The sequence below is a fragment of the Rousettus aegyptiacus genome, unplaced genomic scaffold (genome assembly GCF_014176215.1).
Source record: "Rousettus aegyptiacus isolate mRouAeg1 unplaced genomic scaffold, mRouAeg1.p scaffold_m13_p_8, whole genome shotgun sequence".
NCBI lineage: Eukaryota > Metazoa > Chordata > Mammalia > Chiroptera > Pteropodidae > Rousettus > Rousettus aegyptiacus.
Genome location: NW_023416311.1, coordinates 101,713,994 through 101,734,702, shown reverse-complemented (window position 1 = coordinate 101,734,702; position 20,709 = coordinate 101,713,994). Strand labels below are relative to the sequence as shown.

The following is a 20,709-nucleotide window of genomic DNA, read 5'->3' as shown; positions in this document are numbered from 1 at the left end:
GCTGTTACTTACACCACAGGCAGAAAGGAAAATTGCTGCCATAGCAAAGTCGACTAGCATCATAGCTACATATTGGAAGGGGAAAGCAGTGATGATTTCACATAATATTCCCAAATCAAGGCACTTAATAGAAAATGACACCGCTGATTCTTATTTGATGCTGAAATCTTTCTCATTATTTCTTTGGATTCAGTATTAGGTTCAATACTTTGCTTACTGGTCCATGTTAAAACCTAGAATTGGTCCAAGTACCAATTCAGATGCAATGCGTGTATCTGAGATTGAATTAAAGAGCTTAAATAGAAAGAGGTTTACTTTCTTAAAGAAGGGTTTGGGATTGGCAGGCCAGGGTGAATCATCAGTTCTGCTCCATCTCACCTAGCAAGAGGATTTCTTTCTATGGTTGTAAGTGGCTGATGCATCTGCATTATAGGTGGCAAGAAAGGAAAATGGCAGTGGGTGAAATATGTGTGCCAGCAATGTCTTTTTGTCAGAAAACCTATATCTTTCCTGGAAGCTTTACCCATTGTCCTCCACTTACATCTGACCAGCTAGAATTAAGTCACTTGTCAACTCCCAGATGAAAGGGAGTGATGGGAGGTAGACATTTAAGTCTGTATAGTAGCATTCTAAACAAAACTGAGTCCTCTCAGTATCACAGAACGGGAGACTGCATATTAGATAACTTACAGTATCTACCTAAAGGGAAGAGGCATAATCCTATTATTTGTAACAAATGCCATATTTTTGTGTATATGTGTATATCCAACAGAACACTAACTGCCTTAGATCGGCAGGTGGCTCGTGTATCAGGACTACAACACTGTCTTCTAATTATTGCCCCTGCCTCCAGGCTCATCCTCCAAAATCTTTGACAATAGAAGTTGAAACACTTTTATGTAAAATGCAACACAGAAAAATATTTTAGGCTTTGCGAATCAATTTTCATTGTGACTACTCGACTCTGCCATCACAGTGACCAAACTACCATAGGCAATATAGCAATAAATGAGTGTGACTATGTTCCAAGGAAATGTTTTTGTAAAAACAGCAGGCTGAATTTTTTTCCCTGTCACTGTTTGATGATCACTACTCTACAATATTATTAGCTTTTTTTATTTCTAAAAATCAGAGTCAATGCAAATGTCGTCTATACTTAAGCACCAAATATAAAGTGAGCTTCTCCCTCCTCTAACTTTTATATCACCTTCTATAACATTCATATTCCATGTGCATTAGATGCTAATATAGTGATTTTATGTGTCTGTTTTCCCAAAGTAATGAATTCACACACATGCACACAATATAATTTCCAATACTCAGCCTATGGCTTGCCATACTCTTTCTATAGACTCATGCCTAGAACCACAAGAAGTAACGACTTAAAACATACTCTATTATGTTCTTTTTCTCTATTACTTTCAGATATTAAGTATTTCTGCATTAACCACACTCATCTCAGTAAAAGAATTTAAGAATCCTACCTATTTCCCATTTCTATCCTTCAACTTGCGCCTAAGTCCTCACACTACGGCTTTCACTGTGATAATTCCTTTACACTTCATGGTTCTTAGATTGTACAGTATCTTTTAACAGCCTCAGATGTACTCATTTTGATTGAAGTCTTTGTTCACACACACACACACTCGCACATATATTTCAGAGTAGATTGGTGATTACTTTTTCCTGTCCTTGTCTTTTTCTTTTTGATCTTTTTTCTGATTCATCTATTTTCAATTGTAACTATTTTCTAAAATATTTTTCTAGATAAGAGAATTATATACTTTTAGTGTCCTTCTTCGAATATTTCTTTCACTTCACTGACAGATGAATCATGTTTTGACATAGGCTATAAATGGTATTCAACTGTTGACCAAAGTCCAATATTTGATGTGATAAATATAATAATACCAATACATATTTTTAGTAAGAATTTTTTTAGTCTAAAAGTTTATATATTTTTTTTATTTTTAGGTTTTAAGAACTTTCCCAGAACTTACATAGGTTTCTTATTCAATTAGTCCTTCCTAGAACGCAGAAAATCTATTAAACTTGTAAGTTTAGTGTACCCTTCACCTCCAGAAAATAATATTGTTCCTCACTTTTATCTGCTCTATTTTGTTCTCTGGGAACATATGGTAATCACATGATAAGCCTAATGAACATATCCTCTAAGTCAGTGGTCCCCAAACATTTTGGCACCAGGGACTGGTGCTCCGATGAGAATCTAATGCCTGATGATCTGAGGTGGAGCTGAGGCGATGATGCTAACCCTAGGGAGCAGCTGTAAATACAGATGAAGCTTTGCTCCCTTGCCCACTGCTCGCCTGCTATGGCCTGGTTCCTAACAGGCCACAGGGTTGGGGGAACCCTGCTCTAAGTGTAATCTTTTCCTCACAATTTCCATATTTTTGTACTTCTGCTCTGATTCTTAGCTACTTCTTCCCATTAGGTATATTCTCAAGTTCCAGAGCAGTAATTTTGGTCTTATCAGTGACCATCCATGCTTCAATCCATACATTAAATTTTTTTGTTTACTTATTTATAAAAAAAAAAAATGTGGCTTTGTAGTGTCCATAAAACACTAGTTCTCTTATTATCTACTCTTTCTTGGTAATGACTGCTCTGCCTAGTTTTTTCTCTTTTTCTCTTTGTCCCCTATGGTTATGGTTGTTCCCTTGTGTTTCTTGGTGATCTTATGCAGCCCCTGGAACTCCTTACCAGCAGCATCATTCTCACAAAGATAGAATCAAAGAGTTTTTTTGCTTTTGTCAGACAGAAGGGCAACTGATGGGCTATCAGTCCCTTGATAAAGTGTTGGGAGGAGGCCCATTTAGAGTTTCCACACAAGCTCTCAGCTGCTAGTTAACAGCATTGAGACTTTCAGTTTGCCCTCAGTTTTCCTCAGAGACCAATGAGCTTGAGTCTGGGCCTCCCCCAGGTCTTTGAGGAAGGCCTCTGGGTTCTACTCTGGTCCAGAAAGAGCCAGTTTGATAATTGCTTTCTCCCCTGAGACTTTCTTCAAGGAGTACTTAGTATCTCTTTCCAACCTGCTTCCCCAACAGCTTCAGGAGCTACTTGCCTAGCTTAAGAGACCTAAAATGTGCTGGAATTGGGAAAGAAGAAACTACCATTTTCCACTTAAAAACCCTATATATATATAAGATAAAGGATGCTAACTAAACTTACTGTGGCGATCATTTCACAATAGATATAAATTGTCATTATGCTATACACCTTAAAGTTATACATTGCTAGATGTCAGTCACAGCTCAATAAAACTGAAATTTTTTTCCAAAAAAAAACCTTTATGTATATATCCAATATACAGTGATTTGATTAATGATGATAATAACCTTAATGTAAAATCATATCATATATACGCAGTAAACTTAAATATATGCAATCTTCATTCGAAAACTGTGTTCTAAATCCAAGTTTAAAGACTCATAAAATAGTAAAAAATTATTATGATAGCTGAACTTTAACTTCACTTAGAAATCCATCGTATGAAATAAAAACTAAATAAAAGAGCTAGATTGCAGATAATAGTGAGAGGAAGGAAAAGCCCAGATCATCAGGGTGACTGAAGACCCAGATTACAGTTTATTAAATGTAATGTAAGCTCTGCACTCAGAAGAATCTAGAGTCAATTTCTTCTTGGTCATTTTCTAAATATGTGAATTGGGAATGTTACTTAAGTATTGTATGCCAGTTTTATATCTTTAAAGTGGGATTCAAAATAGTTCTCAAAGTTGTTGTATATTTATAAGTAAATAAAATATGCAAATACTTAGGAGAATGTGAAAATTTTAATTGTTTAATGTGGCTATTACTTATACTATTAATACTATTATAATTAGGCAATAACTGCAAGTTGAAAAGACATAGTAATAGATTTCCAACATTATACTGTCTTTATCTACGTAAATTTTAACTTTAATTGTGTTTATATGTTCTTTACAATATACATAAAATATTTATGTGGTCAAAAACACGTCAATTAAACAAGAATTCTAGGTCTTTTCTGATTTACAATAGTTTTCCTTTGAGATGAAACCCTTACTTAAACTTTTAAGTTCAGAAATTAATTTTAATAAACATTAGAATAGCCTGAACTAATATTCTTTAATAGTTTAGGCTGTAGAAAATTATTGAAATTCTTGGGGACTATTCCAAATTTCTCTATATCAACACAAAAAAAAAATTAAAATCTTGTCTTCAAAAGATGATTTTTGGCTCTCAAAATACATTAAGTCAAAGTATAAAAATGATTTTCCTTACCCATATCTGACATTTCAGGCACAGTGACAATATATGGTCCATCCGTGAACTTTGGAGCATTGTCATTGATGTCTTGCACTTTGATGATGAACTCGGACTCAGGCTCAAGAGGTTTGTTTGTTCGTCTGTCAATAGCCTGGGCATGAAGCACATAGTGGGTCTTCTGCTCTCTGTCTAGGCTTTTTGTTGAGTGGATGTCTCCAGTGGTATCATCAATGATAAATATAGTCCCAGCACCTTCTCCAGTAAGGATATACTTGACAGACCCATCACCTTTGTCAGAATTGGAGTGCAGCTATAAAATAGAAATGAAATAATTTCACATGCAATTATATTCCAGCCTTACATGGTATTCTTTGAAAATTGTCTATCTATAATTCAATACTTATTTGATTATGGCTTTTCAATGTCCTGTATTTTATTTGAATCATTTATTTTTCTGAAGTTTTTCTCCACATACTGTTAATACGGATGTTTTTATTATGATGTATTAAAAAATCCAATTATTGATTTAAGAAAAAATAATTAGTAATACTTATTAATAGCAAAAACAATAGCCCTTGGTGTCATTCTATTAAGGGAATATTTTACCAACTACATGGAATAGAATTGGGAAAATAAATTACCGGTAAATAAATCACTTGTAGGAATACTGTTTTCATGCTTGTAGTAAAAATGTATTTTTTAAAAAATAAATAAATAATTGGCATTTTATTTTAATGTTAAAATTTAAAAAATTGTATGATAGGGCAAATTGAAATACAAATTAATCATTAAAATATCTACAAAAGAGGCCCTTGTTTGTCACAGAGGCATTAACTTTATCATTTAAATTTTATTTCTAATCGATTGTTATACTTAGAATTAAAAAGAAACTTGTGGTAGAATATATTTCCTTTTCTTAAAGATTATAAAAATTTAACTCAAAATTTAAAGAATAATGAAGATTTAATCAATAAGTAGACTCTGATTCTTAATTAATTGAGATACACTAGTAAATTCTTACTTATTAAAATGATTGAATATCCTTTGAACAGATTTTAGAAAAGCAACATTTCAGCAAAGAGGTCTTCAATAAGAATGATAGATAAGATTAAGATGATTTCAAATTTCTTTTTTTGTTATTTACATATCAGTAAATGCTTTTTAACTGTATAGTTCATATTTAATATTCTACTATAAATTACGATGTCAAAATTCAGTTAAATATTTTCATAAGTGCCACTACTATATTTCTAGCTAGGAACAACTGTGGTATTTTCTCATATCACAATGATTTATATGAAGAATTGTTTCTCCCAAGAGATCTGGACAGTAATCCTGCCTATGAAACCTTTTGGTCACTTAATCTCCACTACTCACCTTTTTCTCACTTCTGACTTTGGACACACTAAAAAAATATAACCTGTTCATATAGCATTTTGATTCCTTGCCATAGTAAAGTGAAAATTTTGATGGTTTATTTTAAAATCTCTGAACTCTTAGAATGCTTTTTTTTTTTACAGATAAAATAAAGAAAAAGACAATACAATATGAGGAAAGGACAATTTTTATAGAAAAAAACAACTGAAACATAAATCATAGGACATCAGAAATAATTCTACTTCTTTCTTCAAAACACATAAGACATAAATGGAGATACAATTTTAATGAAAATCACTCAGTAAGATTTAACAACTCATTTCAAAACTGCTTTTGGGGGGCTTTTATAAAAGGAAGTAAAATACATTAGGACAATATGAAAAACATAGGTTTCAAAGATTCAAACTTCATTAAAAAATTACTAGCGGAGAATGCAGATTGAGTTGCATGGAGAGAGTTGCATGCATGTATGAAAATGTATTTATTTCTTTATGTCTTTTGACATATCATTTTAGTAGCTAGAAGAAAATATTTATCATTTATGAAGCAGATGCCTCCAAAATTCTGTTTTGTAGTCTCCAAAAATGTATCAATTCATTACCAGAATATAGCAAGGTAAAGCAACAAATTCATTCAACAAATGTTTTTAGGACATTTCTGGAACATTCTTCTTATTAAGTTAATAAGAGGCAGATCATTTTATTAGCTATCGTATACTATATATAAATTATAAATCTATATTATACATACATACATATATATGTGCATAGACATATATATGTACACATCTAATTAAAAACACTTTGGGGGAAAAATGTGACTTCTAACAACTAATTTCAGAAAGACAAGAATGGTTACAATCAAGTCTTATCTTCAGGATGCAGTCACATATTCTTCTATGTTTTTAGTGTGGTTAACCTGATATTATTTAGTTTCGGATTAAAAGTTCATATAAAGAAGAAAGGGCTTATCTATGTAGACCATCAACAGAGGTCAAAATAAATAGTAAACTTGTCAATCTAAAGCATCTATTAAAAAGATTATATACTCTATTCTTTATATACATTTTGTTAAGTAATTCAAATAAGAGAAAAATTCCAGTAATTTTATTGATTTACATTTTAAAATTTGGACCTGATTCCATAATAAAAGGTTTTAGAATTAATAAATCACTTGGTCTAAATGTTTCAGAAGTTATATCTGATTTGAAAATAGACAGGTAATACAATCAGTAAATTGGAATTTAGGAGTATTTATATTGTTGGATAACATTAAATGTTACATAAAAACATTATAAAATATATTTGAATTATATTAATTGATAATACACTGCTTGAGTGTTTAAATAATGTAGACCAGCATTTTATTAATGGATTATTTACTCTCTCAGCTGGCCTAGTTGCAACTTGAAAGGATTAGGTCCATAAAACACTAATTGTAAACCATCAAAGTAGCATTTATTTGGTCAATTGATTAATAGTTTATATGATTATGTCAATAATCACTTGTGAAGCAAACAAGTTTTGCACTCTCAGGACTACCTCTTCTATATCATACCTGTTCTCAATTACTATTTTTTTTTTCTGTAACAGAGATGTCTGAGAGAAATGTTGGCTATATTGTCTTGTTTTCCTTAGTAAATGGATTTTAAGATCCTGGAAAAATACATGTTTTATATCAGATTTTGTAAGGCAGAAAATGATGACTGAGTGAATGAATGAATGAATGAATGAATGAATGGAATTGGTGAGGAGTAAGGCTAATATCAGAGAAAGAACTCTTAAAACACCAAGAAAGCTCATCAATACAGATAATCACAATAGAAATGTGTTATCTTTGAATGTCGTCAACCATATGATTTCACTTATATGTGGTATATAAAACTAAAAGTAACAAATGAACAAGACAAACAAAAACTCATAGACACGGACAACAGTTTAGTGGGTACCAGAAGGAAAGGGGAAGTAGAGAGGTAGCTATGGGTAAAAGGGGTCAAATATGGTGACAGAGAAGATTTGATTTTGGGTGGTGAACATGCAATGCAATATACATATGACATATTATTGAATTGTACACTTGAAACCTATATAATTGTATTAACCAATGTTGCCTCAATGAATTTAATAATAATAAAATAATAATAATAATACAAGTAAAATCTGAAAAAAGAGAAAGAATCCGATTAGAGCATATAAAGTAGAAATTCTGTGGTTATATTCAAGATACTGATTTAGTAAACAGTAAAATTGCACTGTAAAGTTAGGTAGTATATTATTTAAGAGATATTTTCAACATTTTTACATTAAATCTATAAAAATACTTGGAAGATAATTGATTTTAGTCATATGCAATGAACACTTTCTAACAGAAAGTTTAGAAATACCACCGAAAAAGCAGTAGCAGGGTCTTATCATAACACACATTGGTGGAAATATACTTTTAGAGTCATGGATTTAACAGAATGAGTGATATTTTTATGCTGAAGGACAGATGTTGCTCGAAAGCAAGAAGAGATAATCCCTGTGTGTCTGAGCACATAATAGAGCAGGGTTAATTAACTGCACTTTAGAGAATAGAAAAGGCGAGGAGAATTAAGGAAGGGAGAAAAACGTAGTTACCCAAGTAAAGCAAAATGAATATTTCTCTGGCATTACTTCAATAAATTGACTCTTTCTTGATGTTAAGTAGTAACCTATGGCACTTAAAAAGCCAATGTGACTCACATGAGTTCCTCTGAGAAAACTATTCACCCTAGAACATATTAGGGTCAGGACAAAATATATATAGCTTTTACTCTAATACAGAATTCTTCACAAAGCTAATATTCTATCCCTGGAGGAAGAATAACTGTAAAAGGTTAAGAACATGGTGGCAGAACAATTAATTTAAAAAGTTGCTTTTAGTTAGGACTTCAAGCTATGCCAAAATGATAGGTCACTGATTTAAAATTATAGAATTTTGAACTACAAAATTTATCTACTTTTATATGAGTAGGAAACTTATATTTACCATATTCCAGTAGAAGCCAAATATAAAGCCAGAAATATCATATAGTAATCCCACTATTACAACTTCCTCCAACACATAAAACATAATTAATACAATATGAAGATCATAGGAAAGATATGTTATTGGAACTTATTATGTATTCTTCATTCCAGAATGTGTTATATTTTAAACTATAAAATAAAACTCAACTGAACTATTAATAAGTAGTCAATGTGAAGAAAAATACTAATCAAATCATAAGTTTCTTGATCACTAACACATGAGTCTCTTTGTGTAAGAAAAATACATAACCATTAGTTTTAACTTTGTATCAATTAATATGTAAAATGTTATGGCAAAAATGGTATCAATAAAGTACTTCATTCCACCGTAAAGCTAACATTAGTCAATTAAAAGGTTAATAAACTAGATAAGGGTAAGGGAAGAGGTATACAGTTGTTTCGCTAGAAACATCAGAGGTCTTTGTTAAATATGTATAGTTCTGTTTCATTTTAGTTTTTAGCTTTTACCTTCTTTACAAGTATTCTTAGAGAAGAAAACTTGTGACTGACCAGAAGGAGGGAAAAAAGAGCAGGAAACACCACTAGTTTGACTAGGATATACCCTGATTCTCAGATTCTCAGATAAGGAATATTAATGTGTGTGTGTGTGTGTGTGTGTGCGCGCGCGCGCGCGCGCGCGTGCGCGCACGTGTGCGTGTTACATGCCACTGAGTTGGCTCCAACTCCTGGCAACCCTATCAATGAGTAATGTCCACAATATCCTGTCTTCCACAACCCTGCTTAACCCCAACGAACTCAGGCCTACTATGGAGTCCGTCCATCTCTTATTGGGGCTTCCTCTTTTCCTGATGCTTTCTATTTTTTCCAGTATTAGTTATTTTATAAAGAACACTGATTCTCATGATGCAACTGAAATGGAACAGCTTCAGTATTATCATTTTTCACATACAGTGATGTTTAGGTCTTAATTTGCTCTCGGGTCCACTTGTTCATCTTTCTGGTGTTTCAGGGTATCTGTACAGCTCTCCTCCAACAGTATATTTCGAACATATCATTTTTCCCCCTTATTGACCTTCTTACTGTCACACTTTCACATCTGTACAGATTAATTGGAGAAACAAGGTATGGATGATCTTAGCCTTGTTTTCTAATGATATAAGATGAAAAATTGTAAAATATCTCCAAATTTGGAAGTTGCCATAATTTCATTCCAATTAGCTTTACTTTTGAGAATCCTACTAGGTGTGGAAAATACTTGGACACTGCAGGAGGCAATTAATAGTTGAGAATTTCACTATTAATTGTTGAGATGCCTCAAAAAAGAGCCAATTGATTAAAATTGGAGATATATAAGGCACAAGAGTACTTATTCTCTATGAAAAGTAATGTCTACTTTTATCTCCCAATCAAAATCTAGTTGAAAAAAAGATGGCTGTGGCAGCTACATTTTTAAAAAACCTCAAGAGCATACTAAACTTTACTAAAATTCCAGAAAATTAGTTCCGAACCATAGCCAACCATTCAAATGTGTTGTGATTTCATTCCCATTAAAACTCTGTATTTTTTATTTTAACCCTTTCCTTTGGAAAATTCATTTGACAATAAAATATATTATTATTTGATTCAGCAATCACTTTTAGGAGCCTATCCATCTAACATGTAGTTTTGGAGTACCCGCCACATGTTGTTCATGGTGCTCAGTGATGGGGCATCATGAACAAGCAGGCAGAAATCCCAGCGCTGGTAAAGCCCACACTGATTCTAGTGGGGAGAAACAGCCAGGAATCAGAAAACAATATTGAAAAGAGAACAAAGTGGGAGGACTGGATAGTCCACATTTTGAAACTTACTACCAAGCTACAGCGATCAATTCATATGGTTCTGAGATAAGGATAAACATATAGATCAATGAAACAGACATGAAAGTTCAGAAATAAACTCGTACTTTTATGGTCAATTGAGTTGCAATAAATGCGAATACATTTGATGGAAGAAAGAATAAACTTCCCAAGAAATTTTGAAGAGACAACTGGATAGCTATATAGATGCAAAAGAATGAAATTGCATCCCAAGCTGACTTCATATATAAAAAATCAACTCAAAGTAAATTAAAAAAAGTTCTAAGTGTAAGAACTAGAACTATAAATATCTTAGAAAAAAAACAAATTTTCCAAAAAAATTTTAGAAAAAAAGCAAATTTTTGTAACAGTACACTTGGCAATGCTATCTTGTATTGACACCAAAAGCATAAGCAACCAAAATAGTATATAAGTTGAACTTTATGAACATTAAAAACTCTTGTGTTTCAAAGCATACTTTCAAGAAAGTGAAAAGAAAACTGACAGAGTGGGAGAAAACATTTACAAACTATATATCAAATAAAGCTATAGTATCTAGAATTTATAAATACACTTAACCATAAAATGACAAATAGGCTAACTGAAAATGGACAAAGAATTTAAATACACATTTCTCAAAATAAGATATATAGATAACCGATAAGAAACTGAAAAAATGATATCTTCCTTTGAAGATATATAGATATATGGAAGTCCTTGGGGAAATGCAAATTAAAACCTCAGGCTACCACATCCATAAGGAAGTCTAAATATTTTTAAAGAACATAGAAAAAAGCATGTGAATTTTCAAATGTCTTCAAAGTATGTACTTTTTATATGTTGAATACATGTCATGTAAAGTGTACCTCTTTTTTAGTGTTAATAATTATGAATATCAAATTACTTAAGCATCAAAGTATACTGCAATGACTGCTATATAAAAACCTAATTATCAATACAGTATCCCTGCCATTGAGCTTACAGTCTAAAATGAAACACAAAAAGAATGCTATAAGTCTACCTTAACATTTCTTTAGAATTGGCTATTTTGGCAAATGAGCAAGGCAAAATGAACTCTCATTTCAGGTACAATGTTAATAAGGCTTTGAACATGATCCAAAGAATGTTTTACTTGTACCCAGACATTTCTCCCATTTATGTTAGGCTTGGCAAAAATAGAGCATGAACATATTCTGTAAGAACAATGAATTATTTTAAATTGCCTTGTAGGACTTGAAACTTTAGATTTGAAAATGAAAAGTATACCATCATATACCTTAGTAGATAAATAAATATTCAGATTATCACTAATTCTGTATTCTCTTTGTGGGATCTGCTTAGATAATCTTTCTTTAAGATTTTCCTTTCATCCCTTACAAAATTAAGGTCTTATAATTAATTAATTAAGATCTTGAGTGAAGTAGAGTGATAGGACCTAACTGTCACTTTTTTGCTACCAAAAAACCCCTACATCTATTTTGCACATAACATAACCTCAAATGTCCATGTCTTCATCCAGAGAAACTATCGATTTTATTTTACATGAAAGAATAAATGTTGCCGATATGAAAAAAGGGAACATAATTCATTCTAGATTATCCTATTGTGCTCAATGTAATCACAAGTGTTTTTGTAAGAGAAAAAGGCAGGCAGGAGAGTCAGAGAAAAGGTATGACTTAGAGAAGCAGATATAACAAGAAGGAAGGGGGAGGGAGGGAGAGAGAGAGAGAGGATTTGATAGATTTGATTTGAAGATGTTGTGCTGCTTTCCTTAAAGACTGAAGAGCTGGCTATAAACCAAGAAAAGTAGGCAGCTTCTAGAAGCTTAAAAAAAAGTGTTCTCCCCTAGAGCCTCCAAAAGGAATGCAGCCATTTCGACATCTTGATTTTAGGACTTGTGAATTCTAGAGCTGTAAGATAATAAATTTGTGCTATTTATGCCATAAGATGTATGATAACTTATTATAACAGCATTATAAAAATATAGTTTTTGTAATATATATAATGCATTTTTATATGATATATTTTAGCATGTATCATATATCCTGCTAAAAATTTACATATAGTTTATAGTAATTCTATGAGATAGATATTACTATTGTTCTTATATTTTTAAATGAACGTACTGAATCTCGTTGTTAATTTGCCCATGGATACCAAGCTATTAAGAGATGTTGGACTTGAACCCCTCTAAGTTTAATTTTAGCACCTGGACTCATATTTTAGTCAAATGACACATTACAGATATACAAACACAATTACTGAAAAGTTTAAATGTACAAAACTGTAGATTTCACATCATCTGCAATAGTCATACATTAAATCAACATGTAAGAGAATAGCAGACAAATGTCCACACATATACACACATACTAAAAAAAAGAGAAGGAGAAAAACAAATAAAGAACTTTCTAAAGAGACTTTTAGAAACCTTTCTCTACACAACAAGATCCAGGGTATTAATCACTTCGAGATAATGCTTGTCTTCAAGAATTCCTCTAAGACAACATGAGTTTCAGATGGTGGAGAAGTGATAAGAAGCTAAAGCAGAAAAAATGCCTAAACTTCAGAGCATAGCAGCTAGGGCTCAAAATCCTTGGAGCCTGGATGGGACTATCTGAGCGTCGAAATGTGCCCAGAGGCAAGGAGGAGGATGCTAGAAGGCAAGGCTGGAGCAACAATGAATGGGAGAAGTTAGTAGCCAGAAAGGACAATAAGCCACAATGGACTAACATGTGTATTCCCATGACAAACTAGACTGTGAAGATGAGGATGCTTGGAATGGTTACTATACTAGTTCTTTGCCAAAATTATAGGGAGAGTGTTAAGTTGATACATCCAGGGAGAGCGAGGCAAGTCCCAATTACTAGCTGAGACAGATGCACACACTCTACAGAATAAAGTTTCACCAAGCAGGGCCCACAGCAATACTACCCATAAAAACTAAGCAAGTCCTCACAACAAAAGATATGAAACACATGAAAAGGCAGACCATCACAAGTAGAATCAAAGCTGAGAAACAACTGATTTTTAATGATCAAAAACTGCAGATGTGCATACTACAGAAAAATTATACTGTATACAAAATAATTAGAGAAAAAAAGGATACCATTACAAAGATGCTTGAATGATAAGAAACCGTCAAGAAGCAGAAGACATTTGAAAACATTACCATCTGGAAATGAAAAATATTACATGAATAAAATTTCTAGTGGATGAATTAAACAGCAGATTTGACATAGTAGAGGAAATAAGAATGAACTGAAAGGAAATGGTATAATGAGTTGTATGAAAGTAGGACAAAAAGTGAGTTTTCAATCTCCCAAATGCATCCTTATTTCTAGAAATCACTAAGGGCCAGCATTATGTATGAGATTTTGGGAGACATCATTTATGCAGAGGAGGAGGACTTATTGACTAGAGTAGGAATTGAGAAAGATGCAAAGCATGGAAAATTGTCTATTTCTCAGGTATTTAAATGATCTCTTCATAGGTACTCTATACTGAAGAAAAGAGAAGAAAAATGAGGAAGAAAAAGAGGAATAGATGGAGAGAGGGAGAGAGAAAAGAGGAAGAGAAGGGGAAAATTCATTAAGGAACCAATGACAATACCACGGTCAAATTAAGAACGAGGGGAAAAAAAACAGTAACAGTGTTACATATTGTCAGTGGGCTATTTTAGAAATCGATTAGATATAGAATAGTTGGGTTATAGTCACATAAAGTAAGCCCATTGACTTTTACCTTATGTAACAACAAGCTGTTTTTTTTTCCTTGATTCAGTGATACCATATTAAAATATGACTGTATGTATGGGTTTTTTGAAATATGTTATCTTTATAGTATTGAACAATATAAATATCCTATAGTTTCTGTCTCACTTGAAAAGTATAAATAATAACAATTAAGATAGTCATAGGGATAAAGAGTCATAAAATGCCAGTAAATTAATTATAATGGTCAGTAACAAAAAAAAAAGTGTTTCAAAAGTAGATTATATCAATAAAATGTTATATAAATTAATACTAATTATTGACATGTTTGATACAAGTTTTCAAGAAGAAAATGCAAATATAAAGCAAAAATAGGTTACTATGCATACTTGTATTGTTTTTTCTCTCTTTCTACACAGTGTATATTAAAGATGATATAAGTTCACAGCTAGAAAGCAATGCAATTTTGGTAGGTTACTCTATTTACTCATAAATAGAGCTCAACTGTACCACTATGTTGGGACAGATGGTGTCTAAATAATCCGAGACAAACAATGGAAGTGTCACATGGCTCAACTTGGACCTTTGTGTGCTTATCCAGAGCATCTAAAATATATAGGATGAATAATCAGGCATTGTGTTAAAAGAAACATTAGGGTTTAAATTATTGGCATTATTATGGGTGAATTAGAATGAAATAGTATTAAGATGAAAGTTATATTTCTCATTGGTTAAAGAAGAAATAGATGGAGAATCACCAAATAAATATAACTCTAAATTGTCATAAAGGCTAATTTTAGTTTCTTCTAGTTTTCTGAAGTAAAGTAGGTTTATATTTGTAGTTTCTACAAAACAATTGAGCCCTTTATAAAGATTGTTTAGAAATATAACTTAAATTGCTATTAGGGATGAGATAGAGAATATCATTTAAATTCTACAAATTGTAGAAAAAGAATAAGGAAATCATATGAACAACTTTATTTCAATAAATCCAACAACTTAAATAAAATAAATTCCTTGAAGATAAACATTACCAGACATCACTCAAAAATAGATAATACTAATAGCCCTCTACCTATTAAAAAATTGAATTTTCAGTTTAAAATTTTCTCTATCCCCCTCCACCACCAAAAATTCAATCAAACAAAAATGCCTTTATGCTTAACTGGTAAACTCAATCAAACATCAAATATAAAATAAAATAATACCAATTTTTACTCAAGCATTTCCAGAAAACTGAAAAGGATGGATAAATATATTTTCCAACTCATTCTGTAATTTATCCATTTTCTTCATCAAAATAAGACAAAGTACTACTAAAGAAGTACAGGTAAATATCACACATAAACAGATAAATTCTAAAGGAAATATTAGATAAATGTTCAATTTTAAATAAAATGAAGCAGCAATATATTAAAAATCTAAAACATCATGGCCAAGTGATGTTACATTACAGGAATATAATGTAAATTTAACATTTGAAAATCAAATGTAATACACTGTATTAAAAAACTAAAAACTAAAAAATATATATTTCTAAAGACATGTTTAAAGCATTTTCCAAAAATCAACATCCATTTCTGATAAAAAAAAAAAAAAAAAAACCTATGAACAAACTGAAAACATAAGGTAGCATATTCAACCTGATAATGGCTATCTATGAAAACTTACATCTAACCTTATGACTAAATGTGAAAAGTAAAATGTTTACCCCCTAAGACCAGGAACACACAAAGATGTATGCTATCACCACTTGCATTTAACACTTTACTGGAAGTTTTAGCCAAGGAAATAAGACAAAAAGATAAACAAAAATGTCTACAGCCATGCTACCCTGAACAAGTCCTATCCCATCTGATCTCAGAAGCTAAGCAGGGTTCGGCCTGGTTAGTATTTGGATGAGAGACCACCTAACAAAACGAGGTACTATAAGCATAAAAAATTTAAAAAAATAAGGGATTATAACTAAATAATGCTATTAAATTTACAAAAAAATGCTATTAGAACTTATATATCAATTTAGTTATATGTAAGGATAAGAAACAAAAGTAGGGAAAAAAATTATCTCCATATACTAGTAACCAACAAAGAAATTGAAATCAAAATATATTATTTAAGATAGCATCAAACAATTATATAATTAGGAATAATTACTGAAAAGAAATGAAGAATCTGTACATGGTTAAAAAAAATAAAGAAAACCTAATTGTAGGGAGAAATAACTATACATATTAGTCAGAGGACTCTATTTTTATGATATCTATTCTCCAAAAAAATTGATCCACATTTTTAATATAATTCCATTCAAATTCCCAGTAGGTTTTTTTCTTACAAATAAACAAGCTGATTCTAAATTTCAAATGATAATGAAAAAAAAAAATTACAAGAACAGCCAAAACAATATTTTATTTTCTTTTTTGGAAAAAAAATTTGGATTACTTCAAACTAACTAATTATAAGTTATAGTAATCATGACAGTGTAGTATTACATAAAGATAGACAACTATATTAATGAAAAACAATTGTGTGTCCCTAAATTGGCCCATACATATATGACCAACTGATTTTCAACAAATGTGCAAAGGCAATTCAAAATAGAATTTATAGTCTTTTCAAAAAATAAAGCAGAAACTATATATATATAATATATATAATATATATGCATATATATAAAATATATATATACATATATATGTAATTAAGTACAAGTCCATTCATAACTCACAGATATAAACGAATGAGCTCAAAATGGACCATAGTACTAATGGTGAAACCAAAATTGTAAAACTAAGAAAAAATTTTTAAAAACTTTTGTGACCTTGGGTGAAGTAATTTTTAATTTTTTGTAATATAATGCCAAAAACATGATCCATACAGACATATATTAATAAATTTGACTTTATTAAAATTTTTAAATATGCCCTGGATGATACTGTTAAGAGAATGAAATGAAAAGTTTTATGCTGTGTGAAATGAAGGACAAGTTATACATGTCATGAAAAATTTGTCTCCAGAATACATAAAAAAACTAAATCATTAATAAGGAAACAATCCAATACACAAGTGGGTAAAATACTGGACCAAACAATTCACCAGATAAGGTGGAATATAAACACAAATAAAAATATGCAAGATTATTAATCAGTAGGGAAATTGGATTAAGACCACAATGAGATACCACCACAAATTTTTATAATGATTATGAAGATTGATGATACCAAATGCTGGCAAGAATGTGAAAGAACACTGGAACTAATACACACAACTTGTGGGAATGGCACAGATGCCCATTTCTTAGAAAGATAAACATACAACTACCATACGATCCAGCCTTGACACTCGGGTCTTTTTTGAAGAGAAAGGAAAGTATGTGTCCATATAAAGAGTTGTCCACAGATGTTTGAAACAATTTATTTGTTATAGCCCAAAACCTAAACCAACTTATGTCTCTCCAAAAACAGATGGATGGATACTGCACTGTGGTACATACACGCAATAGAACAGTACTCAGCAAAAATGAACAAAAAAGTACGACATGTTACAACATGCATAAATTTCAAAATAATTTTTCTGATTAAAAGAAGCCAGACCAAATAGAGTATATACTATATGAAGCCATTTATAATGAACTCTAGAAAATGCAACGTATCTATAGTAACAGCAAGCATATAAATGGTTGCCTGGGGATGGGAGTGGGGGAGCAGATGGAAAGGATTCTCAAGGGGCATGATGCAGACTTTTGCGGGGCTAGATATCTTGATCTTTTTCATTGTGTATCCATCTGACAAATTTTATAAAATCTCAAGTTTTAAATATGTGTGGTTTATTATATTCAATTATTTATCAAGTGCAAAAGAACAACAAGGTGTCCATGAGGCCATAAGCTCCTCATATTCAGAAACAATACAGCCTACGCCTCAACAAACATTCATTCACCTGTTTAATTGCTCATCATTTACCCATTCTTTTATTCATTGTATCATAGACTTATTTTCACTCATTTATTAAATTATTTATTTATTCAAGAATATATTGAGAGTCCTCTCTGTCATTATTTATGTGCTGCGAATAGAAGTTAAGAGACAAAATCTGAATTTACATAAGGTTAATACTTAAGGATAAACTTAGTATTACCATATAACTGGCAAATATATTTTCATTGAATATAAAAATACTGGTTGATTTTATTTGTACTCAAACATATTTTAAAGATTTTAAAGAATTTTTAAAAGACTTTCTATCATCTTCTGGCATATTTGTATCCAATAAATCAGCTGTAATTTACATTGTTCTTTGACTTTAAATGATTTGTCATTTTTCTTTGACTCATAAGATTTTTCTTCATCTTTTGTTTTGTCTTGGTTGGATTTATTGATGAGCTCTGACTTGTGGGTAAATATGTTTCATCAAATTTAGAGAGTTTTCAGAAATTATTTCCTCAAATATTGTTTTTGCCTTCAACTTTTCCACCTAATGGGTCTCCAATTACATTTATATTAGATCGGTTAACATTTTCTTACAAATTGATATCTCTGTAATTTTTTAAAGGCTTCCTGTTTCTGTGTTTCGATATGGATCATTTCTATTTACTTATTTTCATAATTGTTTATTTATTTAGAGTAGTATTAGGTTCACAGTAAAATTGAGTGGAAGGTAGAGATTTCTCATATACCCTCCCCCATTATCAATATCTCCTACCAGAGTGGCACGTCATTACAACTGAAGAATCTATATTGATAAATACTCACCAGGTGCTCAGATGTTACATTAGGGCTCACTCTTGGTACTGTACTATTTACAGGTGTGGACAAAAGTATAATGACGTTTATTCAGTATTATGGTATCATACAGGATTTTCACTGCCCTAAAAATCTTCTGTGCCCCACCTCCTCACCTGATTTTGGCAGTGTCAGTAATTTGGATGTTCATCATTCTAATAGATGTATAGTAGTACCTCGTTGTCATTTTAATTTGCATTTCGCTAATGACATATGTACCAATGTATCTTTTCATAGGCTTATTTTCCAACTATGTACATTTTTGGTGAGGCATCTGTGAAGGTCTTTGGCCCACTTTTTGAATTGGGTTCTTTTTTTGTTGTTGTTACTGAGTTTTAAGACTTCTTTGTATATTTTGAATAATAATCTTTTACCAGATATGTAGTCCTGTATGTATTTTCTCCCAGTTGTGATCTGTCTTCTCATTCTCTTGACATCGCCTTTTGAAGAACAGAAGTTTTGAATTTTAATAAAGTCCAACTTATTATTTCTTTCATAGTTTAAGCTTGTGGTGTTGTACCTCAAAAATCATCAGTATACCTGAGGTCATCTGGGTTTTTTTATTTGTTATCTTTCAGGAATTTTATAATTTAGCATTTTACATTTAGGTCTGTGATCTCTTTTTAGTTAATTTCGTGAAGGTTATAAGATCTCTGTCTAGATCTAGTTTTTTGCTTGTGGATATAAAGTCCTTGTAGAACCATTTGTTGAAGAGTCTATGTTGCCTTTTCTCCTTTGGTAAAGCTCAGTTGACTATATTTATGCATGTCTACTTCTGGGCTCTCCATTTTGTTTGTCATCTATTTATCTATTAGTTTGCAAGTACCATATTGTCTTAATTATCTTTACAGTAAATATTGAGGTGCAGTAGTATCAGTTGTCCAAATGTTTTCATATCCTTCATATTTTGTTGGCTAGTCTCATGTGTCTCATGTCTCTCCACATAAACTTTAGAATACATTTTTCGACATCCATAAAATAATCTACTAACATTTTGATTGGGACTGCACTGAACCTATAGATCACATTGGGAAAAAGGTGACATCTTGACACTATTGAGTCTTCCTATCCATAAACATGGAAAGCCTCTCCATTCATTTATTCTTTTTTTTTTTTAACTCATCAGAGATTTTTATCTCTCCTCATATAGAGCATGAATATTTTGTTAAGTTTATAACTAAGTATTTCATTTTTGGAGTATTAATGTAAACGATTATATTGTTAATTTCAAATTCCACTTCTTGTTGTTGATAAATGATAAAATTCCAATTTCTAGGAGACTTTTTTAAAAAAGGGGTCTGGTATAAATCTCTTCAAATTAGCATGATCATATAACTTATCATTTGAACGGGGATACATTTGAGAGTAAAAGGAAGACAGTATAAATCATCATATTATGACAACAGATGTTATCAGGGACAGTCATGAGAAAAACAAAGTGTATGGTTAACACAGCCAGAGCCCTTGGCTTCACATATGCAATACAGTCAAAATTTCAAATATATATTATTGAATAAGAAGTGGTCCTGATTTAAAAATATCATGTGACTATTATCAGCTTTGGTTTGATCTAGATCTGGAACACCGAAAATGCCCAGGTTCTGAATTGAACCTGAACACTTTTCATCTACGATACAAATGCCTCCATTCGACGTGCCATTATTAATGAATAATTTTAGTGGTCTGGAAGAAATAACAAATATATAAGCCCTTCTGCTATGTA

General features: G+C 31.4%; 1 protein-coding gene across 3 annotated transcripts in view; it reads right to left on the bottom strand.

Moving 5' to 3' along the window:
• Positions 1 to 20,709, bottom strand: part of CDH18 (cadherin 18) — a 368,075-nt gene that overhangs the window by 188,069 nt on the left and 159,297 nt on the right. For all 3 annotated transcript variants that reach the window (XM_016166126.2, XM_016166127.2, XM_016166128.2), the window contains one exon: positions 4,285 to 4,579. In XM_016166126.2, coding sequence (XP_016021612.2) covers positions 4,285 to 4,579 — 295 coding nt within the window. The remainder of the gene's footprint in view (positions 1 to 4,284; positions 4,580 to 20,709) is intronic.